Consider the following 23407-nt stretch of genomic DNA (forward strand, 5'->3'; position numbering starts at 1 on the left):
CTTTAAGTTTGCCGACCTCTGTCGGCAGGTTTTGCTATGTAATCTGAGGGAAGCATGAGGTAGGGGCTGAGACACTGATTTCAGTGATGTGTCACTTAGGCTATGTGATGTTTCAATACAATCAGTGCTTTATCAGCAGGAAATTATCACTTCAGGACAAGCTGCCTGTGTGCCTCCTGGTCCAGCAATGCCCCCAGCACTGATTAGCAACCAAGTTCATTGTCTAATTACATAAACTGTTAATCAGTAGTGTGGGCAGGGTCAGCTTTCTGAGCACTGCTACTGTACATCTAGAGCTGAGAACTGATTGTATCATAACTGCTGCACCAAGTAAACTACAGTAGGTGACACATCGCTGGAGTCAGGGTCTCTTCTCCTCTGTAGCATAACATAGGATATAGTATTTTTAAAGGGAATCTGTCACCAGGTTTTCCTGACCATGTGCCTGGTGCTACATAAATAATAATAATATTATTTATCCTGGTGCGTAATATTGCACAGGGAGACAGCTATATTAATGACATCCTCTTTATATCTACCATGTATACAGCCTAATGCAGGAGGAAGGGATAGCGTTACAGACTCCTGAGCACTTACAGCAGAGAGAGATACCAGCACTCTCTGGAACATGGCAGAGGTGTCAGAACAAATATCGTCCTCCAGGGGCTTGCCGTATTCTGCAAGAGATAGAAGAATAGAAAGCATGAGAACGCTTCTGAATACCTGGTGGCAACACACACAGCTCTTCTTTTTTTTTGTATGCTTTTTAATGGCGATTTTGGAAATACATCATACATTTATTATGAGGATACATATGTAAGGCAGGAAGAAACAGCACTCTGCCACTTTGATAAATTCTACTGTGGCTTTTCCCATCTGCACACACACACCCTATATCTCTTGTTGTACGAGGACTGAAAAATTACAGATCTACACATTGTTGAGGGTACATGAATTGGGCCTGGTGTAGGGGATTCAATGGGGCTGGGTTACGTCTCTAATGGGCAACCAACTGCTCGGCCATTGGCAGCAGAGAGTTACACCCATGGTTAATGTGCTGAGGCAAGGAAGGGCTTTTTCCTATGTCAAGGACGTTATCATTCCCTACAAAGTGCTGTAGCGAGGTGGTAGGTTCTCATTTTATTGCAATCTATGGCATTTTAGTTCCTAGAATGTGTGAGAATCCCTTAATAAGCATCGAGGTTTTACAGGGTAGTCCTCCACTTAGGGTCATACGTGCATTTACACCTCCCCACGTTCCAAAAAAAAAAAAAAATAATAATAATATATATATACATTTCTAAATTATTTTTGCCATGTAACAAAAAATGAAAATGCAGAAGTTTGTCATGTGAACATACATAAATTCATACTTTTTTTTTTTTATGACATCACTAGACCCAACACAAGACAAACACCAAGCCACCACCATTACTTTTATAGAGCTAGTTTGGTTTGCATTGGTATGATATCCATCTCTCTCATCTGCACAGTTTTTAAATTTCCCCAACAGGAAATTTGGGAGGATGGAACCATGACCCCAGTGCAAAAAGAACCCTGCAGAGGTCCTCTCATGAAATTATTAATGCTGAACTTGACACTGACTGACACACACACACACACACACACACACACACACACACACACACACACACACAAATAGTAATAGTGGCTGCAGAGCAGAATAAGAGGCGTTTTTTTTGCATCGCGCATCTTAGTTGTTGAGATATTAGCAAAATAGATACTTGCGTTAACTAACACCCACTTAACGAAAAGTTATCACTGGGGGGTGTACTTCCCTATTTGTAAGACGTTGCCTAATCATAAGAAGGCAGCCACACTCAAAGAAAAAAGTAGAACACATCCCAACCATAGCTTAAAGCGAACGGGTCATCAGAATTTTGCAAAGCAAACTACAGGTATTGTTAGGTTGGTGCCATTACACTGATTAAAATGATACCTGGGCGCAGTATTTAAGATAGAAGGCAGGTACCTCTCAATTAAGCCCAGAGTGCAATAAATTTTATTCCAGGCCATTTGCGCTCCCATAGATGTAGGATCCAAGGCTTATTATCCAAAAAATTTTTTTAATATTTCTCAAGAAAAAGCACATACAACGCATTTCGACAGTATAAATGTCTTCCTCAGGTATACACTGTGCAGAATTATTAGGCAAGTTGTATTTGAGAGGATTCTTTTTATTATTGAACAACTACTCTCTCAATCAACCCAAAAGACTCAGATATCAAAGCTTAATATTTTTGGAAGTTGGAGTGTTTGTTTTTTTTAGATTTGGCTATCTTAGGAGGATATCTGTTTGTGCAGGTAACTATTACAGTGCAGAATTATTAGGCAACTTAATAAAAACCAAATATATACCCATCTCACTTGTTTATTTTCACCAGGTAAACCAATAGAGCAACACAAAATTTAGGAACAAACATTTCTGACATACAAAAAAAAAACAAAAAAAAAACAAAAAAAAAAAACACACACAAAAAAAAAAACAAAAACAAAAAAAAACCAGTGACCAATATAGCCACCTTTCTTTACGATGACACTCACCTTCCTTCCATAGATTCCGTCAGTTGCTTGATCTGTTTACGATCAACATTGCGTGCAGCAGCCACCACAGCCTCCCAAACACTGTTCCGAGAGGTGTACCGTTTTCCCTCCTTGTAGATCTCACATTTTATGAGGGACCACAGGTTCTCTATGGGGTTCAGATCAGGTGAACAAAGGGGCCCATGTCATTATTTTTTTCTTCTTTTAGACCTTTACTGGCCAGCCACGCTGTGGTGTATTCGGATGCATGTGATTGAGCATGCTCCTGCATGAAAATCATGTTTTTCTTGAATGATACCGACTTCTTCCTGTACCAATGCTTGAAGAAGGTGTCTTCCAGAAACTGGCAGTAGGTCTGGGTCTCCATCCTCAACCCGAAAAGGTCCCACAAGTTCATCTTTGATGATACCAGCCCATTCCAGTACCCCACCTCCACCTTGTTGGTGTCCGAGTTGGAGTGGAGCTCTCTGCCCTTTACTGATCCAGCCTTGGGCCCATCCATCTGGCCAATCAAGAGTCGCTCTCATTTCATCAGTCCATAAAACCTTAGAAAAATCAGTCTTAAGATATATATTTCTTGGCCCAGTCTTGACGTTTTATCTTATGTTTCTTGTTGAAAGGTGGTCGTTTTTCAGCCTTCCTTAGCTTGGCCATGTTCCTGAGTATGGCGCACCTTGTGCTTTTTGATACTCCAGTAACGTTGCAGCTCTGAAATATGGCAAAACTGGTGGCAAATGGCATCTTGGCAGTTTCACGCTTGATTTTCCTCAATTCATGGGCAGTTATTTTGCGCTTTTTTTTTTTTTTTTTTTTTATCATCAACATGCTTCTTGCGACCCTGTTGGATATTTGCCATGAAACGCTTGATTGTTCGGTGATCATGCTTCAAAAGTTTGGCAATTTCAAGACTGCTGCATCCCTCTGCAAGAGATCTCACAATTTTTGACTTCAGAGTCCATCAAATCTTTCTTCTGACCCATTTTGCCAAAGGAAAGGAAGTTGCCTAATAATTAAGCACACCTTATATAGGGTGTTGATGTCATTAGACCACACCCCTCCTCATTACAGAGATGCAAATCACCTGATTTACATAATTGGCAGTTGGCTTTCAAGCCTATACAGCTTGGATTAGGACAACATGTATAAAAAGGATGATGTGGTCAAAATACTCATTTGCCTTATAATTCTGCATCCAGTGTATTGTGATAAGTGTTCCAAAAATTGTGGATAGCTTTATAAGAAGTAGTATTTTGCTAAACAGGGTATGGACCACTAAAATGAGTTCCTAACACACTCACTATAGAACTGCTACATAAGTAATGCTGGAGTCACACATAGCCACTTACCAGCGATCCAGACAACGATATCAACGTAACAAATATGAACCTAGCACCGCATCTGGAGGCACGTTTGCCCCTCTCCTATATACTGACAAGCTCATTACCTTAGAGAGATCATTCTCCTCAATGCATAAAGCACCATCGTCCTTCTGATAGATGCCTATAAGCTCTACACAATCTATAAACCACACGTAACTGAAGAAGGTCACATTGACCGAAACGTCTTTTTCGTGTACTACAATAAACCGCCTTACAAATACCTTTAAGTTGAGTGCTAGGTTCATATTTGTTGCTTTAACGATTTGGGAACCTAACCTTAGCACCATCTTGAGTTGTGCTCACGGTGTTCTTTCTAAACGATATCAACGTGTCAGGATCGCTGGTAAGTCACTATGTGATCGCTGGTGAGCTGTCACACAGACAGCTTCACCAGCGATCAGCATAGCGACGCCGAGCGCGCGGCGTCGGTGTTTGTTAGTTACAGCGCGCTGATGCAGGGAGCTGGTAACTAACGTACACATCGGGTATCCAAGGGACGTGCGTCCCTTAGGATACCCGATGTGTACATTAGTTACCAGCTGATCGCTGGTCTCCCACCTGTCACACGCAGCGATACGTGCTGGCCAGTGTGAGATCAGCGACGAAAGAAATATCCAGGGCTTTCCAAGAGCGATCAGCGATACCGGCAGGGGGGCCGATTGCTGTCACACACCGCGATCTCGCTGGTGAGATCGCTGTTGTGTCACAAAACTTGGACTCAGCAGCGATCTCGCTAACGAGATCGCTATGTGTGACGGGCCATTAGAGATCTGCAAGAGGACATAATGATGGTAAAAGCAAAATGCATTATATAAATATAAAAAAACATGTTAAAATTAGATTGTAACATAATATATAAAATATGTTAATGAATATCATAAAATTACAATATAATTATATAGCGAATTTAAATGGTGATGTGACTAAAATACTTGTTTCATGACGCCATTTTTTTGTTAGATTAATTTTCTGTCCCCCCTGTGCTAATTGTTTTAAGTGGCAGGGGGCAGCAATAATGCCTCTTATAGTTTCTGCTATCCTCATATCATTATTGTTCCGATTGTATGCTGTTATGAAATTGTATTGCCATCTATTTTTCTTAATTATATTATTGTTTTTATACATTTCAGCCTTTCGTTTAAATAAACATTCATCCTGCGTTTTTTTTTCAAAATTGTTTCATAGGCACTCAGAACTAATTTTTTCGGATATTTTTTATCATAAAATGTTTTAATTTAAATTTTGGACTGTTCAATGTAGTCATCTGTATTTGTACTATTTTTTCTAATTCTATGAAATTGACTGAAGAGAATATTGGTTTTCCACTTTTTATAATGCGCACTGTTGTAATGTAGGAAGCCATTACTGTCAGTTTAAAAAAAAAAAAAAAAAAAAAAAAAAAAAAAGTTTTACTAATAATTTCCTTATTATGAGACAATTCCAAATCTAGGTAGTCTATTTTTTCATTACTTATCTTAGCGGAGAATGTTGTTATTCCCCACTGATTCGCATTCATCTCACTGATGAACTGCTCTGCTTTCTCCTGACTTCCCCTCCAAATAATGATCAGATCGTCTATAAAGCGATCTGGTTATATGGTTAACATAATCACATTGGGTGACCGGCGATGAGGCCTCGAATAGCCCCATAAATAAATTAGCAAAACTTGGGGCTACCCGCGTCTCCATCGCGGTACCGAGCCGCTGTATGTATAGCTGTTCCTGAAATTTAAAAACGCTGTGTTCAAGAATAAATTTTAAACCTTTCAATAGGAATTCTCTTTGGGAGTCCGGCATATCCTTAATACCTTTTAGGTAATGCTCCAGTGCCTTTATTCCCAGATCCTGCTGAATATTGGAATACAAAGCATTTACATCCATGGCAATAAAAAAGAAAATCTTCCTCCCATGCAATGTTTCTAATTTCATATAGAAGCTGGTTGGAGTCCATAAGATATGAGGGCAAGGTTTTTACTAATTCTTGTAAAAACAAGTTGATGTAATGGGACAGCTGACTGGTGAGAAAACCAATGCCTGCTATTATAGGCCGACCAGGGGGATTTTTCAGGCATTTGTGTACCTTAGGGAGGTGATAGAATATTGCAGTGTTGGGATTCTTATTTGTCAGGAATTTTTCTTTTTTATTTATAATATTTTTACCAAAAAACAGGATTTTTTGGGTTGCTTACCGTAAAATCTGTTTCTCGGAGCCTTCATTGGGGGACACAGAGACCATGGGTGTATGCTGCTGCCACTAGGAGGCTGCCACTATGCACAAAAAAGTTAGCTCCTCCTCCGCCGTATACACCCCACCGACCGGCAGGAAATTCCTCAGTTAGTGAGAAAGCAGTAGGAGAAGTAACGGAATAGATTGAAAACAGGACGAACAACTCAACTGTAACCAATCGACAAACATAAGAACAGGAGTTGTAGAACATGGGAGGGTGCTGTGTCCCCCAATGAAGGCTCCGAGAAACAGATTTTACGGTAAGCAACCCAAAAAATCCTGTTTTCTCGTTCGCCTTATTGGGGGACACAGAGACCATGGGACGTCCCAAAGCAGTCCCTGGGGTGGGAAACAAACTTCCATCAGGCCAGTGGACTCACCACCGCGGCCTGCAGAATCCTTCTACCTAGGCTGGCGTCCCCCGAAGCATAGGTGTGGACCCTGTAGAATTTCACAAAAGTGTGAACCGAAGACCACGTCGCAGCTTTGCAAAGCTGCAGCGCGGAAGCTCTGTGGCGCACCGCCCAGGAGGCACCCACCGCCCGGGTAGAGTGCGCTCTGATCCTTGAAGGAGCTGCACGATGCTTGACCCGGTATGCCTCCAAAATTGCCGATCTGATCCAGCGAGCAATAGTGGACCCTGGAAACACACAAAGAGAGCCTTCCTTCCTACACTTTTTGGTGGCCTAAGTACTGTACTAGGCACCTTTTAACATCTAAAGTGTGGAATTTTTCTTCCCCCTTATTTTTTGGATTTGGGCAGAAGGAAGGAAGGACTACCTCCTGGGACCTGTGGAAATGTGATGATACTTTAGGTAAATAGGCCGGGTCAGGTTTTAGGATGACTATCCTCTAGAATTTTTGTAAAAGGAGGCCTTGCTGACAAGGCTTGAATATCGCTCACTCTTCGAGCTGATGTTAGTGCCACCAGAAGCACCGTTTTAAGTGATAGGATTTTTACGGGTGCCGAGTGAATTGGTTCAAACGGAGGGCCTGTCAGTGTTGAAAGTACAAGATTCAGGTCCCATGACGGTAACCTTTGACTGGCTATTGGCCTAGATCTGGTTGCGGCTTTAATAATCCATGCTACCCAGGGGTCACCTGCCACATCATGGTTATAGAGGGTGCCTAACGCCGCTATTTGTACTTTTAATGTGTTGACCGCCAGACCCTGTTCTAGGCCCTTTTGTAGAAATTCTAGGATCCTATCAATCTGAACCCCGTCCTGAACCTTTGCCCTAGAAGTGGATAAATTTTTTTTCCATGTTCTGCCGTAAGCTCTCATGGTAACCGGTTTCCTACTTTTTTGTAGTGTAGTTATCAGGTTCTCTGAAAATCCCGTCCCTCATCAGTGCCCTCTCAAATTCCATGCTGTTATATGGAGGTTCGGTGCCTGAGGATGTAACACTGGGCCCTGCGATAGCAGGTCCGAGAGATCCGGTAGGATCCATGGGTCGGTTACTGAGAGCATTGTTAGCCAGGAAAACCAGGTTCTTTTGGGCCAGAAAGGGGCCATCAGCATCATTCTTGCCCCGTCCTCCATGACTTTCTTTAGGACCGCTGGAATGAGCATGATTGGGGAAAAGGCATATGTTAGACTCTGTGTCCATGGGAGCATAAACGTGTCCAAAGTTAGAGGATTCCCCCTGGGATCTAGGGAGCAGAAGGAGTCTACTTTTTTGTTTTTGAAATCGGCAAACAGATCTATGTCTGGGGTCCCCCACATTTTTACAATCTGCCGAAAAATGGACCGCTTTTGTACCCATTCCCCCTGTCGTAATTGGGTGCGGCTCAGAAAGTCTGCCCTTTGATTTTCTGTACCGCGGTTGTGTAGGGCTGTCAGAGATAGCAGGTTTGCCTCTGCCAGTTTGAGGATTTTGGTGGATGTGTCCATTAGGGCTTGGGACCTGGTTCCCCCTGGTGATTTATATAGGCCACTGTGACTCGATTGTCCGAAAGAATGCGGACATGGTGATTTTGGAGCCGGGGTAGGAAGTGTGTCAGGGCATAGCCTACTGCTAAAAGCTCTTTTTGATTTGAGGAGTCTTTTAGTTCTTGATTTCCCCATACATTCTGAGTCACCTCGTTGTTCATGTCCGCTCCCCATCCCGTGGGACTGGCATCCGTTGTCACTATGTGCGTTATCTTTGTTACCCAGGGGATCCCTTTGGACAGATTTTCCTGGTTTCCCCACCAAGCTAGGGAATGAATAGTTCTTGAATTTAGGATAATGCGACACTCTAGGTGTCCCCCTATTGCTGCCTGGTTGGCCAATACGTCCCACTGGAGATCTCTTGTGTGTAACTGAGCCCATTGAACTGCTGGCAGGCAGGCGGATAGGGAACCCAGCAGTGACATAGCCTTCCTTAGTGTCATGGAGGGATTTTGGATTGCTCTTGCTGTAATTTGAGCGATCTTCTGCTTTTTGTGGTCTGGGAGGCGACACTCCTGAATGTTTGAGTCTAGTGTTAGGCCCAAGAATTCTTGTACCCTGCTGGGCTCCAATCTTGATTTTTTTAGATTTAGAAGCCAGCCTAGGTCTTGAAGAGTGTTCATCACCCTGTCTCTCTGTTCCCTGCATTTTTGAGCCGAGCTGCCTGCTATTAGGAAATAGTCTAGATACGGGATTATTATTATTATTATTATATCTTGTTCCCTTATATGAGCCATCATTTCCGCTACTATTTTGGCGAATACTCGCGGGGATATCGATATTCCCAACGGAAGGGCTCTGTACTGGAATTCTTTCACCTTGCCCTTTATTGAGACGGCTGAGCAACACCCGGAGCGGTCGAGGAAGAATGGGTGACCGCAGGATGTCTGGCTCTGGACTCCCGCTGTGCAGTGCCAGGAATCCGACGCCTAACAGGCCTGAGGTTACCGCCTGCCGACTCCCAAGCCCCCTTTAGAAAGGTATCCGCCTTTTTATCTAGGGGGTCCATGTCCTCAAAGGGAAGGGCGAATTTCTTTGAGGCCTTAGCGACTGCTACATCGAGTTTCGGGGCTCTATCCCAAGACGTGGATGCCTCCTCCTCAAAGGGATATTTTCTTTTAAGGGAAGGGACCGTAGTATTTTTCCTGTCTGGCTTATCCCATTCTTTTTTGATTAGACCCTTGACAATTTCGTCAAGCGGAAATACTCTGTTTTTTCTGGCCTAGTCCACCGAACATTATGTCCTGGACTGTTTTAACTTGCCTCGGGTCCAATACCCCCATGGTAGACCTTACAGCTTTCATTAGTTTGTCTACCTCTTCTAGGGGAAAACAGTGGCGTCCTCCTGTTTCCTCACCTGAGGATGAGGAGCCGGATTCTGAGGATTTAGACGAGATTTCTCCCGATGTGGAAGAGTCTGACTGGGAGGTTTCTGCCGTGTCTTTTTTCCTCGTTTTATCCCTATGTTTAAGGGATTCGAGGGCGCTCTGGACCTCTGATTTAATTGCGGCCCTTAGGTCAGATGCGAAATCCAGAGTCTCCTGACAAACAATTTCTTTTGTGCAGGACTCACATAGTTTTTTCTCCCATGATGCAGGTAGGGGTCTAGTGCAAGTGGGACATTCCCTGTTCTTTTTTGCCTTCTTCTTTCCCTAATAAGGAAGCGGAATTGTATTACAAGGGTGACATTCACGAAGATCACTTACCCCAAAAAGGTGCACGGCTGCAGGTACCGGTTCGGGAGACGGAGTCAGGTCCTGTATAGGCTGATCTCCTGGTGGCGTTTTGCTCCTTGCCGCTGACGTACTACGCTGCGTGGAGTGACTGCTGGAACGGCCCTCTGTTTCGTTCCTTTTGTCGGTGGTGGTGTTGCTGCTTCAGCTGCTGCCTGGCATGCTGCTCCTGTTGCTGGTCGCTATCCTCCATTATTAGGATCGCTTCCAGCCAGGAGTTTCTGTGCCTCACCCTTTTTAAAGTTGCCGCCCCCGTGACGTCACCGCTCCCCCTGCATCGCGCTGGTCGGGGAGCGTGCTCCTGCGCATTCGCCTGGTTCCGGGACCCGGAAGTCGCTCCTCTACTTCCGGGGCAGCAGCCATCTTGGTACTCTGTACCGTGGCGCTGCCCACGCTCCACCGGGTCCCGATGAGCCCCAGCTCCTTTCCGGAGCGGCGACTCCGGCGTCTCCGAGTATTTTGGCGTGCTCGGAGATTTAGTTTTCCTCGTCTCAGCTGCATGATTTGCGACTTGTAGACAGCTTGAATACATGTGTGGAACGCCTGTTTGTAAGGCTATGTGCACACGCTGCTGATTCACCTGCGTGTTTTTCCGCGCGGATCCGCAGGTAAAACCGCAGGTAAAGTGACCTGCGGTTTTCCTGCGGATTAGCCTGCGGCTTTGCCCTGCGGTTTCACACCTCTACTATGTTAAAGGTGTGAAACCACTGCGGAATCCGCCCAAACAATTGACATGCTGCGGTTTGTAAACCGCAGCAAAACCGCGTGGAAAAAACCGCAGCGTGAGCACAGCGGTTTTGAAATGCCATAGGCTAACATGGTACTGTATCATGTCTGCAGAACTGCTGCGCTTCCGCAGGGCCAAAACCGCTGCGGAAACGCAGCAGAATCCGCAACGTGTGCACATAGCCTTAGGGAATCTCCACATGTATTCAGCTTGTCTACAAGTCGCAAATCATGCAGCGGAGACAACGAAAACCAAATCTCAGAGCACACCAAAATACTCGGAGACCACTCGAGCAACGATGCTACTCGCCCATCACTAATCTGGGCTACTCCTGACAGATGTGATGACACCCTGCTCTATACAGGCAAGCTACTCCAATGTAAAAGAAATGAAAGACAGCCCGATATCACTCCTTTGTGCCATGGTGGGGGATGCGTTATTTTTGCTGTGTGTTCCTGAATGTTTACGATTGGGCAGCCTCATACAGAGGGAAGCAGTACAAGGCCCTAGAGAAACACACACACAAACACCTTTCATACCATCCAGTAAGACATAGTTTTCATTAACTCATTAGGTGGTAAATATTTCTATGCTATTAAACAAGTTTAATTCTGCTCTGCATCCACTATTACACTGTATATCTAGTTCAACATAGGGAGGGAGGGAAATAAGTGGATGTCACTATGTTGTCAAGTTTAAAAAACAGACAGCACATGAATGAGAACAACATTTTAAGTCTGATCAAAAATCATTTTCCAGAAAAAAAAAAAAAAAAAAAAAAAAAAAAAAAAAATATTAAGAAGCTATCACTTTCCAATTTCCTTACTCAATCTATAAACGCCACTGATGTGTCTGATCTCATCTGGGGAACGAGAGGCCAGGATTTCAATAAGACAACCTTCATCAGTTCCGGCTCCCTAAAAAGAAAAAGAAAAAAAAAAAAAAAAAAAAACAAAAACAAAGTCTTCCTTTAAGAGCAGTATTATATTCTATACACAAACATTATGTGGACAGTAGTATTGACACCTCTTATTTATGGACTTCAGGCTTCTCATTCAGTTCCATCCCCACAAGTTTATAACATCCATCCCCTCGCCACGTAGTTCACGTTTACTAACAATTATGCTAAAGAGCTCACTGGTCCCAGTATGGTCCTGTAATAGAAGCCACTGCTGTAACAGGTCAGCTTATGACATCCCTTCCCTATCTATTCCACCATCAAATGAGAGTTATTCTAGAAAAGAGGAAGGAACCGTAGCAACTCAGCTGTAAAGTGTAGCCCATGTAAGGTTACAGAGCGGGGTCATGCAGCCTTACATCACCAAGCACAATGCCAAGTGTCAGATGGAGTGGTGTAAAGTACACCACTGGACTCTGGAGCAATAGAAATATTTCTAGTATCAAACAGTTCTCTATCTAGAAATCTGGTGGTGGAGTCTGGGATTGGTGCCAGGAGAAAGTTAACTGACCAACAGCATTATCCCAAACTTTACAGAATGCAATTGAGAAGTGTCTTAGTTTCAGTGAAGGGAAATCTTAAAAGGGGTTGCTGGACTAAGATCAATAAGTCTGTAGTTACTCTGACTAAAGACTTGTGAATCCCCCCAGCACATGCACTATTGGGATTCGCCGGTTTCAGACTCGGGGCTGGAGGGTATGTATGCATTATACATACTCCCCGGCCAGTGGGCACGGCCTCGCTCCATACACTTGTCTGTTAAGTGACACTGTCAGCCAGTGGTTGTGGCCAACTAGAGGGTGCAACCTCACTACATACAAGTCTATAGAGAGTGAGGACTGCTCCCGCTAGTGGGGAGTATGTATACCACATACATACCCTTCAGTCCCAGGTCTGAAACCAGCAAATCCCCACAGCGCACAGTGTGTGACCTGGGGGAAGAGTCCCAAGTCTCCAGTCACACAGAGTGACTGCAGACTTATTGAGGTGGACCAGACAACCTCTTTAATACTTACATATCAAGGCATTTTCTTTTACAATTGTAGTTTCCAACTTGGTACGAACATTTGGGGAAGGTCATTTTCTATACTGAAAACTTTCTGCACAAGGGCAGAGGTAAAAAAAAAAAAAAAAAAAACCACACACACCACAACTCATGACTGACTGCACAAACTCACCCAGTCGTGTTCATGACCTCAACCTACAACTTTAGGATGAACTAGAACAGAGACTGTGAGGCCAGCCATCTTATCCATCTTCAGTGTCTTACCTCAAATGCTCTTCCAGATGAAGGGGAAAAAATTGCCATTGACACCTCCAAAGTGTTGCAGAAAGCCTTCCTAGATTACTATGTATGTATATATATATATATATATATATATATATATATATATATATATATATATATATACATACATACACACACACAATTAATAATACTTCCATAGTAAGAAACCTCTGTGCATTTGGTCTGACACTTCTTGCACCCAGTGTCCTAAATTTTACAATGGTAACGTCACTTTATAATGGCCATCACATCCTTGTGTTACCTTCATTGCCTTCTTGAGCTCCATCACATCATACAGTGTTATCGGGGTGATCAGGCCTAGAATCACTTTTTCAAAGTTTCCGCTGAGCTCAGATTTTAAGTCATCCTCCAAATCCTGTAAATATAATATAAAAAAATTATTATAACACGGACAACCAAGATGTTAAATTGGATATGTAGTTACTGAGAAATTTCTATTTCTTGCAGTGACATTTTGCATCTTATCCCTATTGTGATCTACAGTAGACTCTCTACCAACTGACTACAAGACATGGCATCTCGTGTTTGTTAGTCTGCTGAGGCGCATGTCAGCAATCTTTAAGAAACCGATAATTTTCAGGTAAAATATATAAAATGATCGTTTTTTTGCCATCTAGTCAAGTAAGTTTTTACTGTGAAGAATTGATTTGTAGCAGAACTTCTCTTCAACAAGGACAAAAAAAAAAAAAAAAAAAAAAAAAAAGTGGTACCACAGTCCATTATGTAAATACAAATCCAATGCATTCATGGTGTAACACTGGTGGGTATGGACCTACTGCACCATGGGCCTGGTTTACGCTGGCAGGGCTTAAGTGACTACTGGGTATTCACTGTTGCCTCTAATGGGGAAGATAGGCTTGGGTCGTTAGGGTAGTCACCAGGTACCACTCCATGGCACTCCCCAGGTCTGAAGCAGCTGGCCAGAAACATGGTATGAGGTACACAGGGGCGAAACAAAAGGCGTAGTCAGGCAGTTCAAAGTCAGGGCAGACAGCCAGAATGAGTAAAAAGTAGCAGAAGTTCAGGCAGGATGGGAAAACTAGCCGGCTCCGTATCAGGAAACAATACTAAGGAAAGCATAAAATGTGAACCAACAGGGTGGGAACCAACGTTCGAGCGAGAAATAGTAAGCACAGTCAATGGCCTTGCTGGTACAGAAGAGGCCGCTGAACCTATTCTCTGGTATCGCGCAGTGTCCTGCAGAGACCAGCCACCCCCCTAAGGGTAGATGGAAGCCACATGCAGGTGCAGAAGACTCAACTATGGTTTCCACCAGGAAACATGGCAAACAATACCAAGATCACCCTCCCTAGCCAAATCTCCGAGTCAGAGTTCCACTACATAATTCCACCGCACGTTACAGACGTTATCACTGTCTACATTGGAGCTCACAGTCTAGCTTTATCAGTAAGTCTTTGCGAGTTTCCTCCCTAACTCCAAACACAGGGAGAGCATAGAAACTCCTTGCAGATGTGGTCTTTGAACCCAGTACCACAGAGCTGCAAAGCAACGGTGCTAACCACCGAGCCACTGTGCTGCTCATGGACGCCTTAGGGTAAGTGTACACATATGATTGTCAAGTATTTACTTGAACACATACATAGCACAGTTCACTTACATATGTAAAGCATGTCCAATACAGGGTAATATCTACAGTGCCTTGCGAAAGTATTCGGCACCCTGGAACTTTTCAACCGTTTCCCACATATCAGGCTTCAAACATGAAGATACAAAATGTAAATTTTTGGTGAAGACTCAACAAGTGGGACACAATTGTGAAGTTGAACAAAATTTATTGGTTATTTTAAATTTTTGTGGAAAGTCAAAAACTGAAAAGTGGGGTGTGCAATATTATTTGGCCCCTTTAACTTAATGCTTTGTTGCGCCATCTTTTGCTGCGATTAGGCTAGTTTCACACTAGCGGATTTTAGAGCAGCGCATCGTGCACGTCAATGCGCATGCATCCTGCGCCCCTATGTTTAACATGGGTGTGCATGGTCTAGCGTTCGCACATGTTTGTATGCGTTTTTGTGCGCATGCTTTTTTGTAGTGTGCGCCTAGGTGCACTGTATGCACCCAATTGCATTTTTTGTGCGTCCAACCAGTGTCAAAAAAATGCATGCGCACACAAAAAAAAAAAACAAAAAAAAAAAACAAACACATTACAGTCTATGGGAACGCTAGCGTGTGCGTTTGGAGAGCCCCTGATGTACCTAAACAGTGGAAACCCCCCAGAAGTGACCCTATTTTGGAAACTAGACCCCCCCCCCCCAATGTGTGGTGAGCAGTATCAACCCCCAAGTGCTTCACAGAAGTTAACAGAGCTAACTAAACTAAAGGTGAAGAATTGGATTTATTTTTTACGCCCTTCCTCGTTCAGTATAAGTGATTACGCGACTTTGTTCTTCAGGTTGGTGTGATTACAGAGATACCAGATTTATATCTTTATGCTTAGGTTCTCTCACATACTAAAAGACGCTTTTTTGTAAGAAGTTTTTGCATCGCCATATTTTGAGAGCTACAATTTTTCCATATTTTGGCCCACAGAGTCATGTGCGGCCTTGTTTTTTTGTGGGATAAGCTGACTTACTGGTACCATTTTCGGGCACATGACATTTTTTGATCACTTTTGATTTTTGTGGAGGCAGAATGAACAAAAACCAGCAATTCAGGAATTTTTCTTACCAATTTTACCACATGCAGAATGGAGAAGGCAGCTTTATTCTTCGGGTCAGGACGATTACAGAGATACCTCATTTATATAGTTTCTGTTTTGGTGTATAAAATAGTTAATAAAATCATTTTCCAAATATATACTTTAAACAAGCACAATTTTTGAAACATAACTTTGTTAGGAAGGTATAAGGGTTCAAATGTGTCGGACCAAATTACATTTGAAGTGACTGAGGGGTCTTTGGCTACTTTCACACTTGTGTTTTTTTGCGCTGCGTGCGCAGTGCAAAAGCGCATAAAAAACGCATCATGCGTTTTTTATGCGTGGTCTTGTTTTTTGCACATGGTTTTTACAAAAAATAGAATTAGACTTACCGGTAATTCGGTTTCTAGGAACTTTCCACGACAGCCATCTTGGAGGTTGTCTCCCCGCCCTAATAGGGGACAGGAACACAAAGAGGTTCAATAACCCTCCCCTTCCTGCTACCTCAGTGTTTTTTCTGAATGTACTAGCATGAATAGTTACCGCCAGTAGAGCAGGAATCATCAGGTAAACATTATATAGGGAGGGAAATTAGTGTTGTCGTGGAAGGTTCCTAGAAACCGAATTACCGGTAAGTCTAATTCTATTTTCTCTAGTCACCTTCCACGACAGCCACCTTGGAGTTATGCCAACGTTAATTGTTTTAGGGAGGGACTACGGCTTGCAGGACGCGTCTGCCGAACGTCAGATCTCTATTGAAATCCAGTCTATAGAGTCTGCTAAAGGTGTGCACAGAGGACCAGGTGGCAGCTCTGCATAACTGCTCCAAAGACGTGTTTCCTCTTGCTGCCCAGGATGTAGCTATTGACCGAGTGGAGGGGGCTTTCAACGACTCAGGAGGAGAGAGATGTCTTGAAGAATATGCCAGGGAGATGGACTGCTTGATCCAGCCCGCTATCATGTTCTTTGCCGCTTTCTTCCTGAATACTGAAGGAACAGGTTCTGATCGATTCTCCAATCCTTGGTTGCTTCGAGGTAGCGGAGAACCACTCTGCAGACATCCATGGTATGAAATTTGCCTTCCTTCGGATTAGAAGGATTTGGGCAAAATGAGGGCAACACGATATTCTGACTTCTATGAAAGTCTGACACCACTTTGGTCATAAAGGTGGGGTCTAGACGCAGTACTATACTGTACGAGTTGAGTAGGAGGTAAGGTTCCTGTACTGAAAGGGCCTGTAGCTCCCCCACCCGTCTAGCCGATGCGATGGCCACAAGAAACACACTGTTTTGAGTGTGATAATTTTTAATGGGATTTCTGACAGGGGCTCAAACAGGGCCTGTGTCAGGCTATTGAGTACTAAATTCAGATCCCAGGGGGGAACCCAACTAGGGAGCGAAGGGCGAATTCTGCCTGCCGCAGTCATGAACCGTTTGACCCAGCGGTGTTTGGCTAAGTCTTGGTCAAAAAAGGCACTAAGGGCAGATACCTGTACTTTTAACGTACTGGGAGTGAGCCCTAGATCTAACCCTTTCTGCAGGAAATCTAGTACTTGGGCAATATTTGGGTGGGTGGGGTCAGGGGCCCCCGGAAGGCACCAGGAGGAAAATGTTTTCCATATTTTGCATTTGTTCCCGGCTCTCTACTTTTTTGAAGGGTCCGGATTACTTCATCCGACAACCCTTTTGGCCTTCAGAATGTTGGCCTCAATAACCAAGCTGCTAGACATAACTTGGTTGGGTTCTGGTGTAGCAATGGACCCTGAAAAAGGAGGTCGGTCTTTTGGGGTAGAAGCAAGGGACCTTCCTGGACCATGTCCAACAGAGCGCTGTACCAGCTTCATCCTGGCCACATGGGAGCCACCAAGATTGTTGTGACTCAGTCTGCTCTGATCTTTTGTAACGTTCTTGCCAGCATCAGGATTGGGGGAAAGGCGTATGCCAGTCTGAAGACCCGTGGATGGGCAAATGCATCCGTCCCCCAGGCTCCGTATGTGGGACTGAGGGAGAAAAAGGTCGCCGCTTTTGTATTTCGCGAATAGGTCGACTTCTGGGTCTCCTCATCTCGAGGCCAGAGTCTGGAAGACCTCTTGGTTCAGACACCATTCTCCTGGATGGACGTCCTTCCTGCGCAGGAAGTCTGCCTGGATGTTTTCCGACCACTTCAGGTGTACTTCGGAAATGGATAACAGGTGCTTCTCTGCCCAGAGGAAGATCCTTGTTGCTACCTTCTTCAGACTGGCGTACCTTGTGCCCCCTTGGTGTCTGAGATATGCCACCGTGGTCACGTTGTCGGAGTATATCCGAACATGATGGTTCTTGACAAGGGCTGATGCGGCCTTTAGTGATTCTTCCACCGCTATCAACTCCCTTAGGTTCAAAGAACTGGATCTTATGTTCTGGGGCCACTGCCCCTGGAAGTATGAATCCTCGATCACAGCTCCCCAGCCTCTCAGACTGGCATCGGTACATAATATTCTAAGAGGAAGCTGATCCCAGCTTACTCCCCGCCTCAGGTTTCGGTAACTCAGCTACCACCAGAGGGCTGATTTCACATGTTCTGAAAGTGGAACCCTTTTTGATAGGTTGTTTGGATACTTCCTCACGTTTATCAGGACGTATGACTGGAGGACTCGTGTGTGAGCTTGTGCCCAGGATACCGCCTGAATGCACGCTGTCAGGGAACCCAGGATAGACATGGCGTCCCTCAGCGTCGGTGCCCTTTGGTCTCTGAACCAGATTATTCTTTGCCGAAGGTCTTTTTGACGATCCTCGGGGAGAAAGGACGTTCTCTTCTCCGAATCCAAGAGGATCCCCAGGAATTTTTTCCTCGGGGGAAGGATAGAGGGTCGACTTCTGGAGATTCGGGATCCACCCTAGGGTTTCAAGTATCTGTAGGGTTCTTGACACGTCCTGGTTCAGCCAGGTTACCGATGGGGCGACGATCAGTAGATCGTCTAGATATGGTACAATGCATATCCCCTGAAGCCGAATGGAGATGATCGCTTCTTTCATGATCTTAGTGAACACCCTTGGTGCCGGGGATACCCCAAACGGCAGGGCATTGAACTGGAGGAGGCCGATTCCTTGGTCGTGGGAGACCACGAACCTCGGGAACTTCCGGTGACCTGGATGAATGGGAACGTGGTACTACGCGTCCCTTAGATCTATTGTAGCCATCTGCCAGCCTCGTCCAATAAGAGGGATCGCTGATTTCACTGACTCCATCTTGAACCTTCAGTACTTGATAAAGTGATTCAGGGGATTCAGGTTTATGATGAGCCTGTGCTTTCCTGAGGGTTTCTTTATCAGGAACAGGTGAGAGTAATGTCCTCTGCCCACCTCTTGTGGAGGTACATACGAGACCACGCCTTCCTGTAGAAGCTCTTCTATCTGAAGCAACAGGACTTTTTGCAGACTTGGGGACTGTGCCAGGGTAATTCTTAGGGCATGTAAAACTCCAGTTTCAGCCCAAATGGTATAGTGTGCAGGTCCCACTGGTTCAAGGTCGTGGCCTGACATTGGGCGAGAAACTGAGTCGACCCCCGACCCGTGAGTCACTGCTTCTCCGGGGGCTGCTACTTTTGGGGCACAAGGATGTCTCTTCCTTTACCCCCTTTCAGGTAGCTCCATTGACCAGTCTTGCCCTTCCCTCTGAATTGCCTTCTGAGAGGTCTGTTCTCTTGAGGGAAGAAAAAAAGCCGCCTTTTGGTGGATTTCTGTTCCGGCAGTGACTTATTCTTGTCGGAAGCCTTCTCAAGGATATCATCCAGGACAGGCCCGAACACGTGGTGCCCCAGGAAGGGGATGGCACCGAGTTTTGTCTTGGAGGTGATGTCGCCCCCCCATGACTTCAGCCACAAGGCTCTCCTGGCAGAGTTTGAAAGGACTAGGGACCTTGCTGCCACCCGTACCGTCTCCCCTAAAGCATCAGCTAAATAACCTGCTGCCTTTTGGAGGATTGATAGGGAGTCTAAGATTTCCTCTCTTGGGGTACCCCCAATAGGTGGTCTTCCAACGTACGTAGCCAGAAAAACAAAGATCTGGCTACGCAGGTGGATGCAATATTTTCTTTGAGCAGGTTCGTAGAAGCTTCCCAGGACTTTTTAGGTGGCTTTCTATTTTGCGATCCATCGGATCCTTCAATTGGGAAGCATCCTCAAAAGGGCAAGGACGTCTTCTTAGTGACTTTAGACACTTGGACGTCTAGCTTAGGGATCTCCCAAATAGAACTATCACCCTCTAGGGGAAACCGATTTTTTAGCTCAGAGGGCAGAGTGAGTGCCTTCTCGGGGGAGGACCACTCCTGAGCCATTACGTCCTGTATAACCTCATAAACCGGGAAACCCTTTCTGCCTCTGGGTTTCAACCCTCCAAACATCTCATCCTGGACTGAGAGCCTGACCTCCTCCAATCCCATGGTATTTCTTACCATGGAGACGAACTCCTCCATATCCTCTGATGAGAAATAGTATTTTTTTGCATCGTGACTGGAGGTGGACGTGGAGCCCTCATTTTCCCAAATATTCTCCGATCCTGAGGAACGGACTACTCCTGAGTCTGAGTCGGCTTCCATAGGTGCCCTTTTCCTCTTTTTTGGGGCAGGGCCCTGGGCCACCGGAGTCTGGGCAGCTATGGAGGTCTGAACCTCCTGCCTAATGAGAGTTTTTATGCTGTCAAACAGGGAGGGTTGCTCGGTACGCAGGATATTTTGCGTACAAGGTTGGCATAACTTTTTTGTAGTCAGAAGGAAACCTGGCACCACATATACCACACTTGCGGGGGTTTCTACGGGCAGAGGCCTTGTCTTCCTGCAAGAAGAAGAGAAGGCTTACTCAGACCTGTGCCACCAACTTTTCTGACAGGCAAGGGATCGGCCCTGCTACTCACTGTAGGAGGGGGAACGCTGGGCTCAGCAGATGCTGCAGTTGAGGGCTTCTCACCATCCATGTCTGCACACATCACAGACACACTGCGCTTACCTGGAGCTGCTGCACCCTTTTAAAGGGTGATGCTGCGTTCATTTGCTGGGTGCTCCTCTCTCCTCCCTGGGTAGGAATATCGCTCGACCCCTGCTGCCATTGGACTCATTTCCCGGGTCCCCCGGGTGCCAGCGCGCGTTTCCCCCTAAAAGGACGCCGGGGCCGCAAACCGGAAGTGCGCGTCACCGCTACTTCCAGTCGACTGCCCGTCCCCTCTGACGCACGCGGCTCCAATGCAGCGCTGGGAGGATGGAGGAAGCCGGGGAGCTGTGCAGGACCCCGGCAGGCACCATACCGCCCCGCTTTACCCCGGAGGGCGCGGGAGGGGCAGCCACGTCCCGAGTCACACCGGCGGTGGAGACGGGAGCAGCACATGGAGGAGAGGCGAACCCCCCGACCTCGGCTGCCCAGCTTCGTGAGTACATAGGGGCTCCATTCGCTGGCCACGGCACCCCCTTGAGACCTCTTCATGCCCAGATAGGGGACAGGAAAAACACTGAGGTAGCAGGAAGGGGAGGGTTATTTAACCTCTTTGTGTTCCTGTCCCCTATTGGGGTGGGGAGACAACCTCCAAGGTGGCTGTCGTGGAAGGTGACTAGAGAAAACGCATGCTTTTTTGCGCTGACGTGCGCATGACCATGCGCACGTCAGCGCACCCATAGACTATAATGTATTTTGGGTGAATTTCGTGCACATGCGTTTTGAGACAGGTCAGGCGCACAAAAAAATGCAACAGGATGCATTTTGTGTGCCCGGGCGCACACTACAAAAAAAAAAAAAATGCATGCGCATACAAACGCATGACTATGCGCACCCATGTTAAGTATAGTGGGGAAAAACTCATGCGCATTTATGCGCAAAAACGCAGCGCAAAAAAACGCTAGTGTGAAAGGAGCCTAAATTACAGAAAATACCCAAAAGTGACACCATTCTAAAAACTGCACCGCTCAAGGTGCTTAAAACTAGTAATGAGTAAATTTGTTTGGAAAACGATCGCCAAACAAATTCGGCATGAATATGGCACATTCGGATTAGTGATTGGAAACACGAGCAAAACTTTATAAAATCGGTAACAAGAGCATGAAAATGTTTGCGTTGCCACAAAAGTATCTTCAGCATTTTTGCAACGATAATGGTAGTGTATCATGAGCGTTTGGCACATGTTTGATGAGGGGAGGGGGTTTGCAGAGCTCAAAAGCGCGGCGTTCTTGTAAACAGTATTTTTTTTCCCCTAACTTTATGTGTGCATATTGCGGCTAGCCAATCAAAGAGCAGGAAACACCCACAATGTCCTGACAACGGCTTATTTCATTGGCTGCTGAAATCACATATCCCTCGCCATATAAATAGCGGACATCTTGTTTTAGCGCCATTTTGAAACTAAACAGAGGCTGCTCCTGATGCTGGCACTGTTAGCAGCAAGATTATAGCTAGTTAGCTAGGCGGTTGTATATCAGTCAGTGTAGCTAGCTAGTGTCCAGTATGGCTGTTAAATTTACCTTCCAGCGTTTTATTTTATTTTTTTTGCCATTACTGAGGTCCACAGACAAAACCAACAGGGAACATGTCCTACAAGTGTGTTGTGCACTGCTTCTATTGTGCTCCATGCATGAGTATAGCATTCTAAATAGTTTTTTGACTAGCTAAATGTGAAACAGCCTGCTGTATCCCACCTTGTCGTTTTGTGCTGTGATATGAAACGGTCTGCAGACCTAAGGCACGTTAAAAAAAAAAAAAAAAAAATTATAATTTTTCAGTTGCAAAAAGTTAGACCACCCGCCGTATCACACCGTCATTTTGTTGGGTTGAAATTAAGCGGTAGAGGCCTGATCCAGAGGCCAAAGAAATCCTTCTGTTCCCAGTGTCATACAGTAGGGGAACTGACTTTAAAATTGTTTGTAGCATATCTTAGTCATACAGGCCTCATCCCGACGCAAACAATTCTTTTTTCTGTGACTAACACGATACAGCACACACCATATTTCACCTTGGAATTTATGGTCGCTGAAATTCAGCTGTTTGCAGTGGTGGTGCAGAGTTTAAAATCTATTTTTTATTTCTAATACTGTGCTCCTACCACACTATCTGAGCAACATGACTTGGAAAAAGCGAAGCCGTGGTGGAAGGGAAATTAGACTTGATGTTCAAGGTGCACCTGGGGTATGTCGTCATGTTTGTGAAAGCACTAGTGAAGCAACGTCACTTCATATGCAAAGACAACTGACAACTTCTGTTACTGGACGGACTACACCACTACTTTCTTTGGCAGATGCACAGAGGTATGCCTTGTCGATGATGCCCAGAAAGAGCATGTACTCGAGTGGATGGCAAGCGCAGCTTCAAGTGGCCTCTCCACCTCTTCCTCCAGTATCATACCCAGTACAGTCCACAGAGGTGGCACCCAAATTCCCCTTGCTTCCCCCCGCGTCCCAACTCTTCAACCATTCAACTGACTGTTCGGAATCACAGATGGGCGAGTGTGAAGAGCCATTCACACATTATTTGCCATGGGCATCAGAAGTGTACTCAAAAGCTTCATATTGTCAAGAGGAGGAAATCTGCACCGATGCCCAACATTTTTTTTTAAGCTTGGGGGGGACGGCATGGTCCCCCCCCACCTTTGACAATCAGCATTGATAAAGCTCACAGCTGTTGGCTGGCATTCTCAGGCTGCTAAGGGGCCATGGATATTGACCCCCCCCCCAGACTAAAAATAGCAGCCCGCAGCTGCCCAGAAAAGGCGCATCTATTAGATGTGCCAATTCTGGCGCTTTGCCTGGCTCTTCCCACTTGCCCTGTAAGGGCTGAGACACACTGCAGTATTTTTCGTCCGAGAATCGCATTGTAAAACTCGCACTGGCTGTCTGCTCTTCTGACCTGAGCTTGACAGCTGCATAGTAATCCATCATGCTCAATTCAGGAGAGGTGTCGGCCAGTCC

At 45.3% G+C, this 23407-nt stretch overlaps 1 protein-coding gene across 3 annotated transcripts in view; it reads right to left on the minus strand.

Moving 5' to 3' along the window:
* Positions 1–23407, minus strand: part of ANXA4 (annexin A4) — a 121870-nt gene that overhangs the window by 43498 nt on the left and 54965 nt on the right. For all 3 annotated transcript variants that reach the window (XR_012230990.1, XR_012230989.1, XM_073569096.1), the window contains exons 5-7: positions 13072–13185; positions 11390–11480; positions 598–677 (exon numbers count right to left, since the gene is read on the minus strand). Coding sequence is in view for 1 of the 3 variants with exons in the window: in XM_073569096.1 (XP_073425197.1) it covers positions 598–677; positions 11390–11480; positions 13072–13185 (285 nt within the window). In the remaining 2 variants the exon portion in view is untranslated. The remainder of the gene's footprint in view (positions 1–597; positions 678–11389; positions 11481–13071; positions 13186–23407) is intronic.

This window comes from Dendrobates tinctorius, unplaced genomic scaffold (genome assembly GCF_039654945.1).
Source record: "Dendrobates tinctorius isolate UK_male_01 unplaced genomic scaffold, ASM3965494v1 ptg000022l, whole genome shotgun sequence".
NCBI classification, from domain to species: Eukaryota; Metazoa; Chordata; class Amphibia; order Anura; family Dendrobatidae; genus Dendrobates; species Dendrobates tinctorius.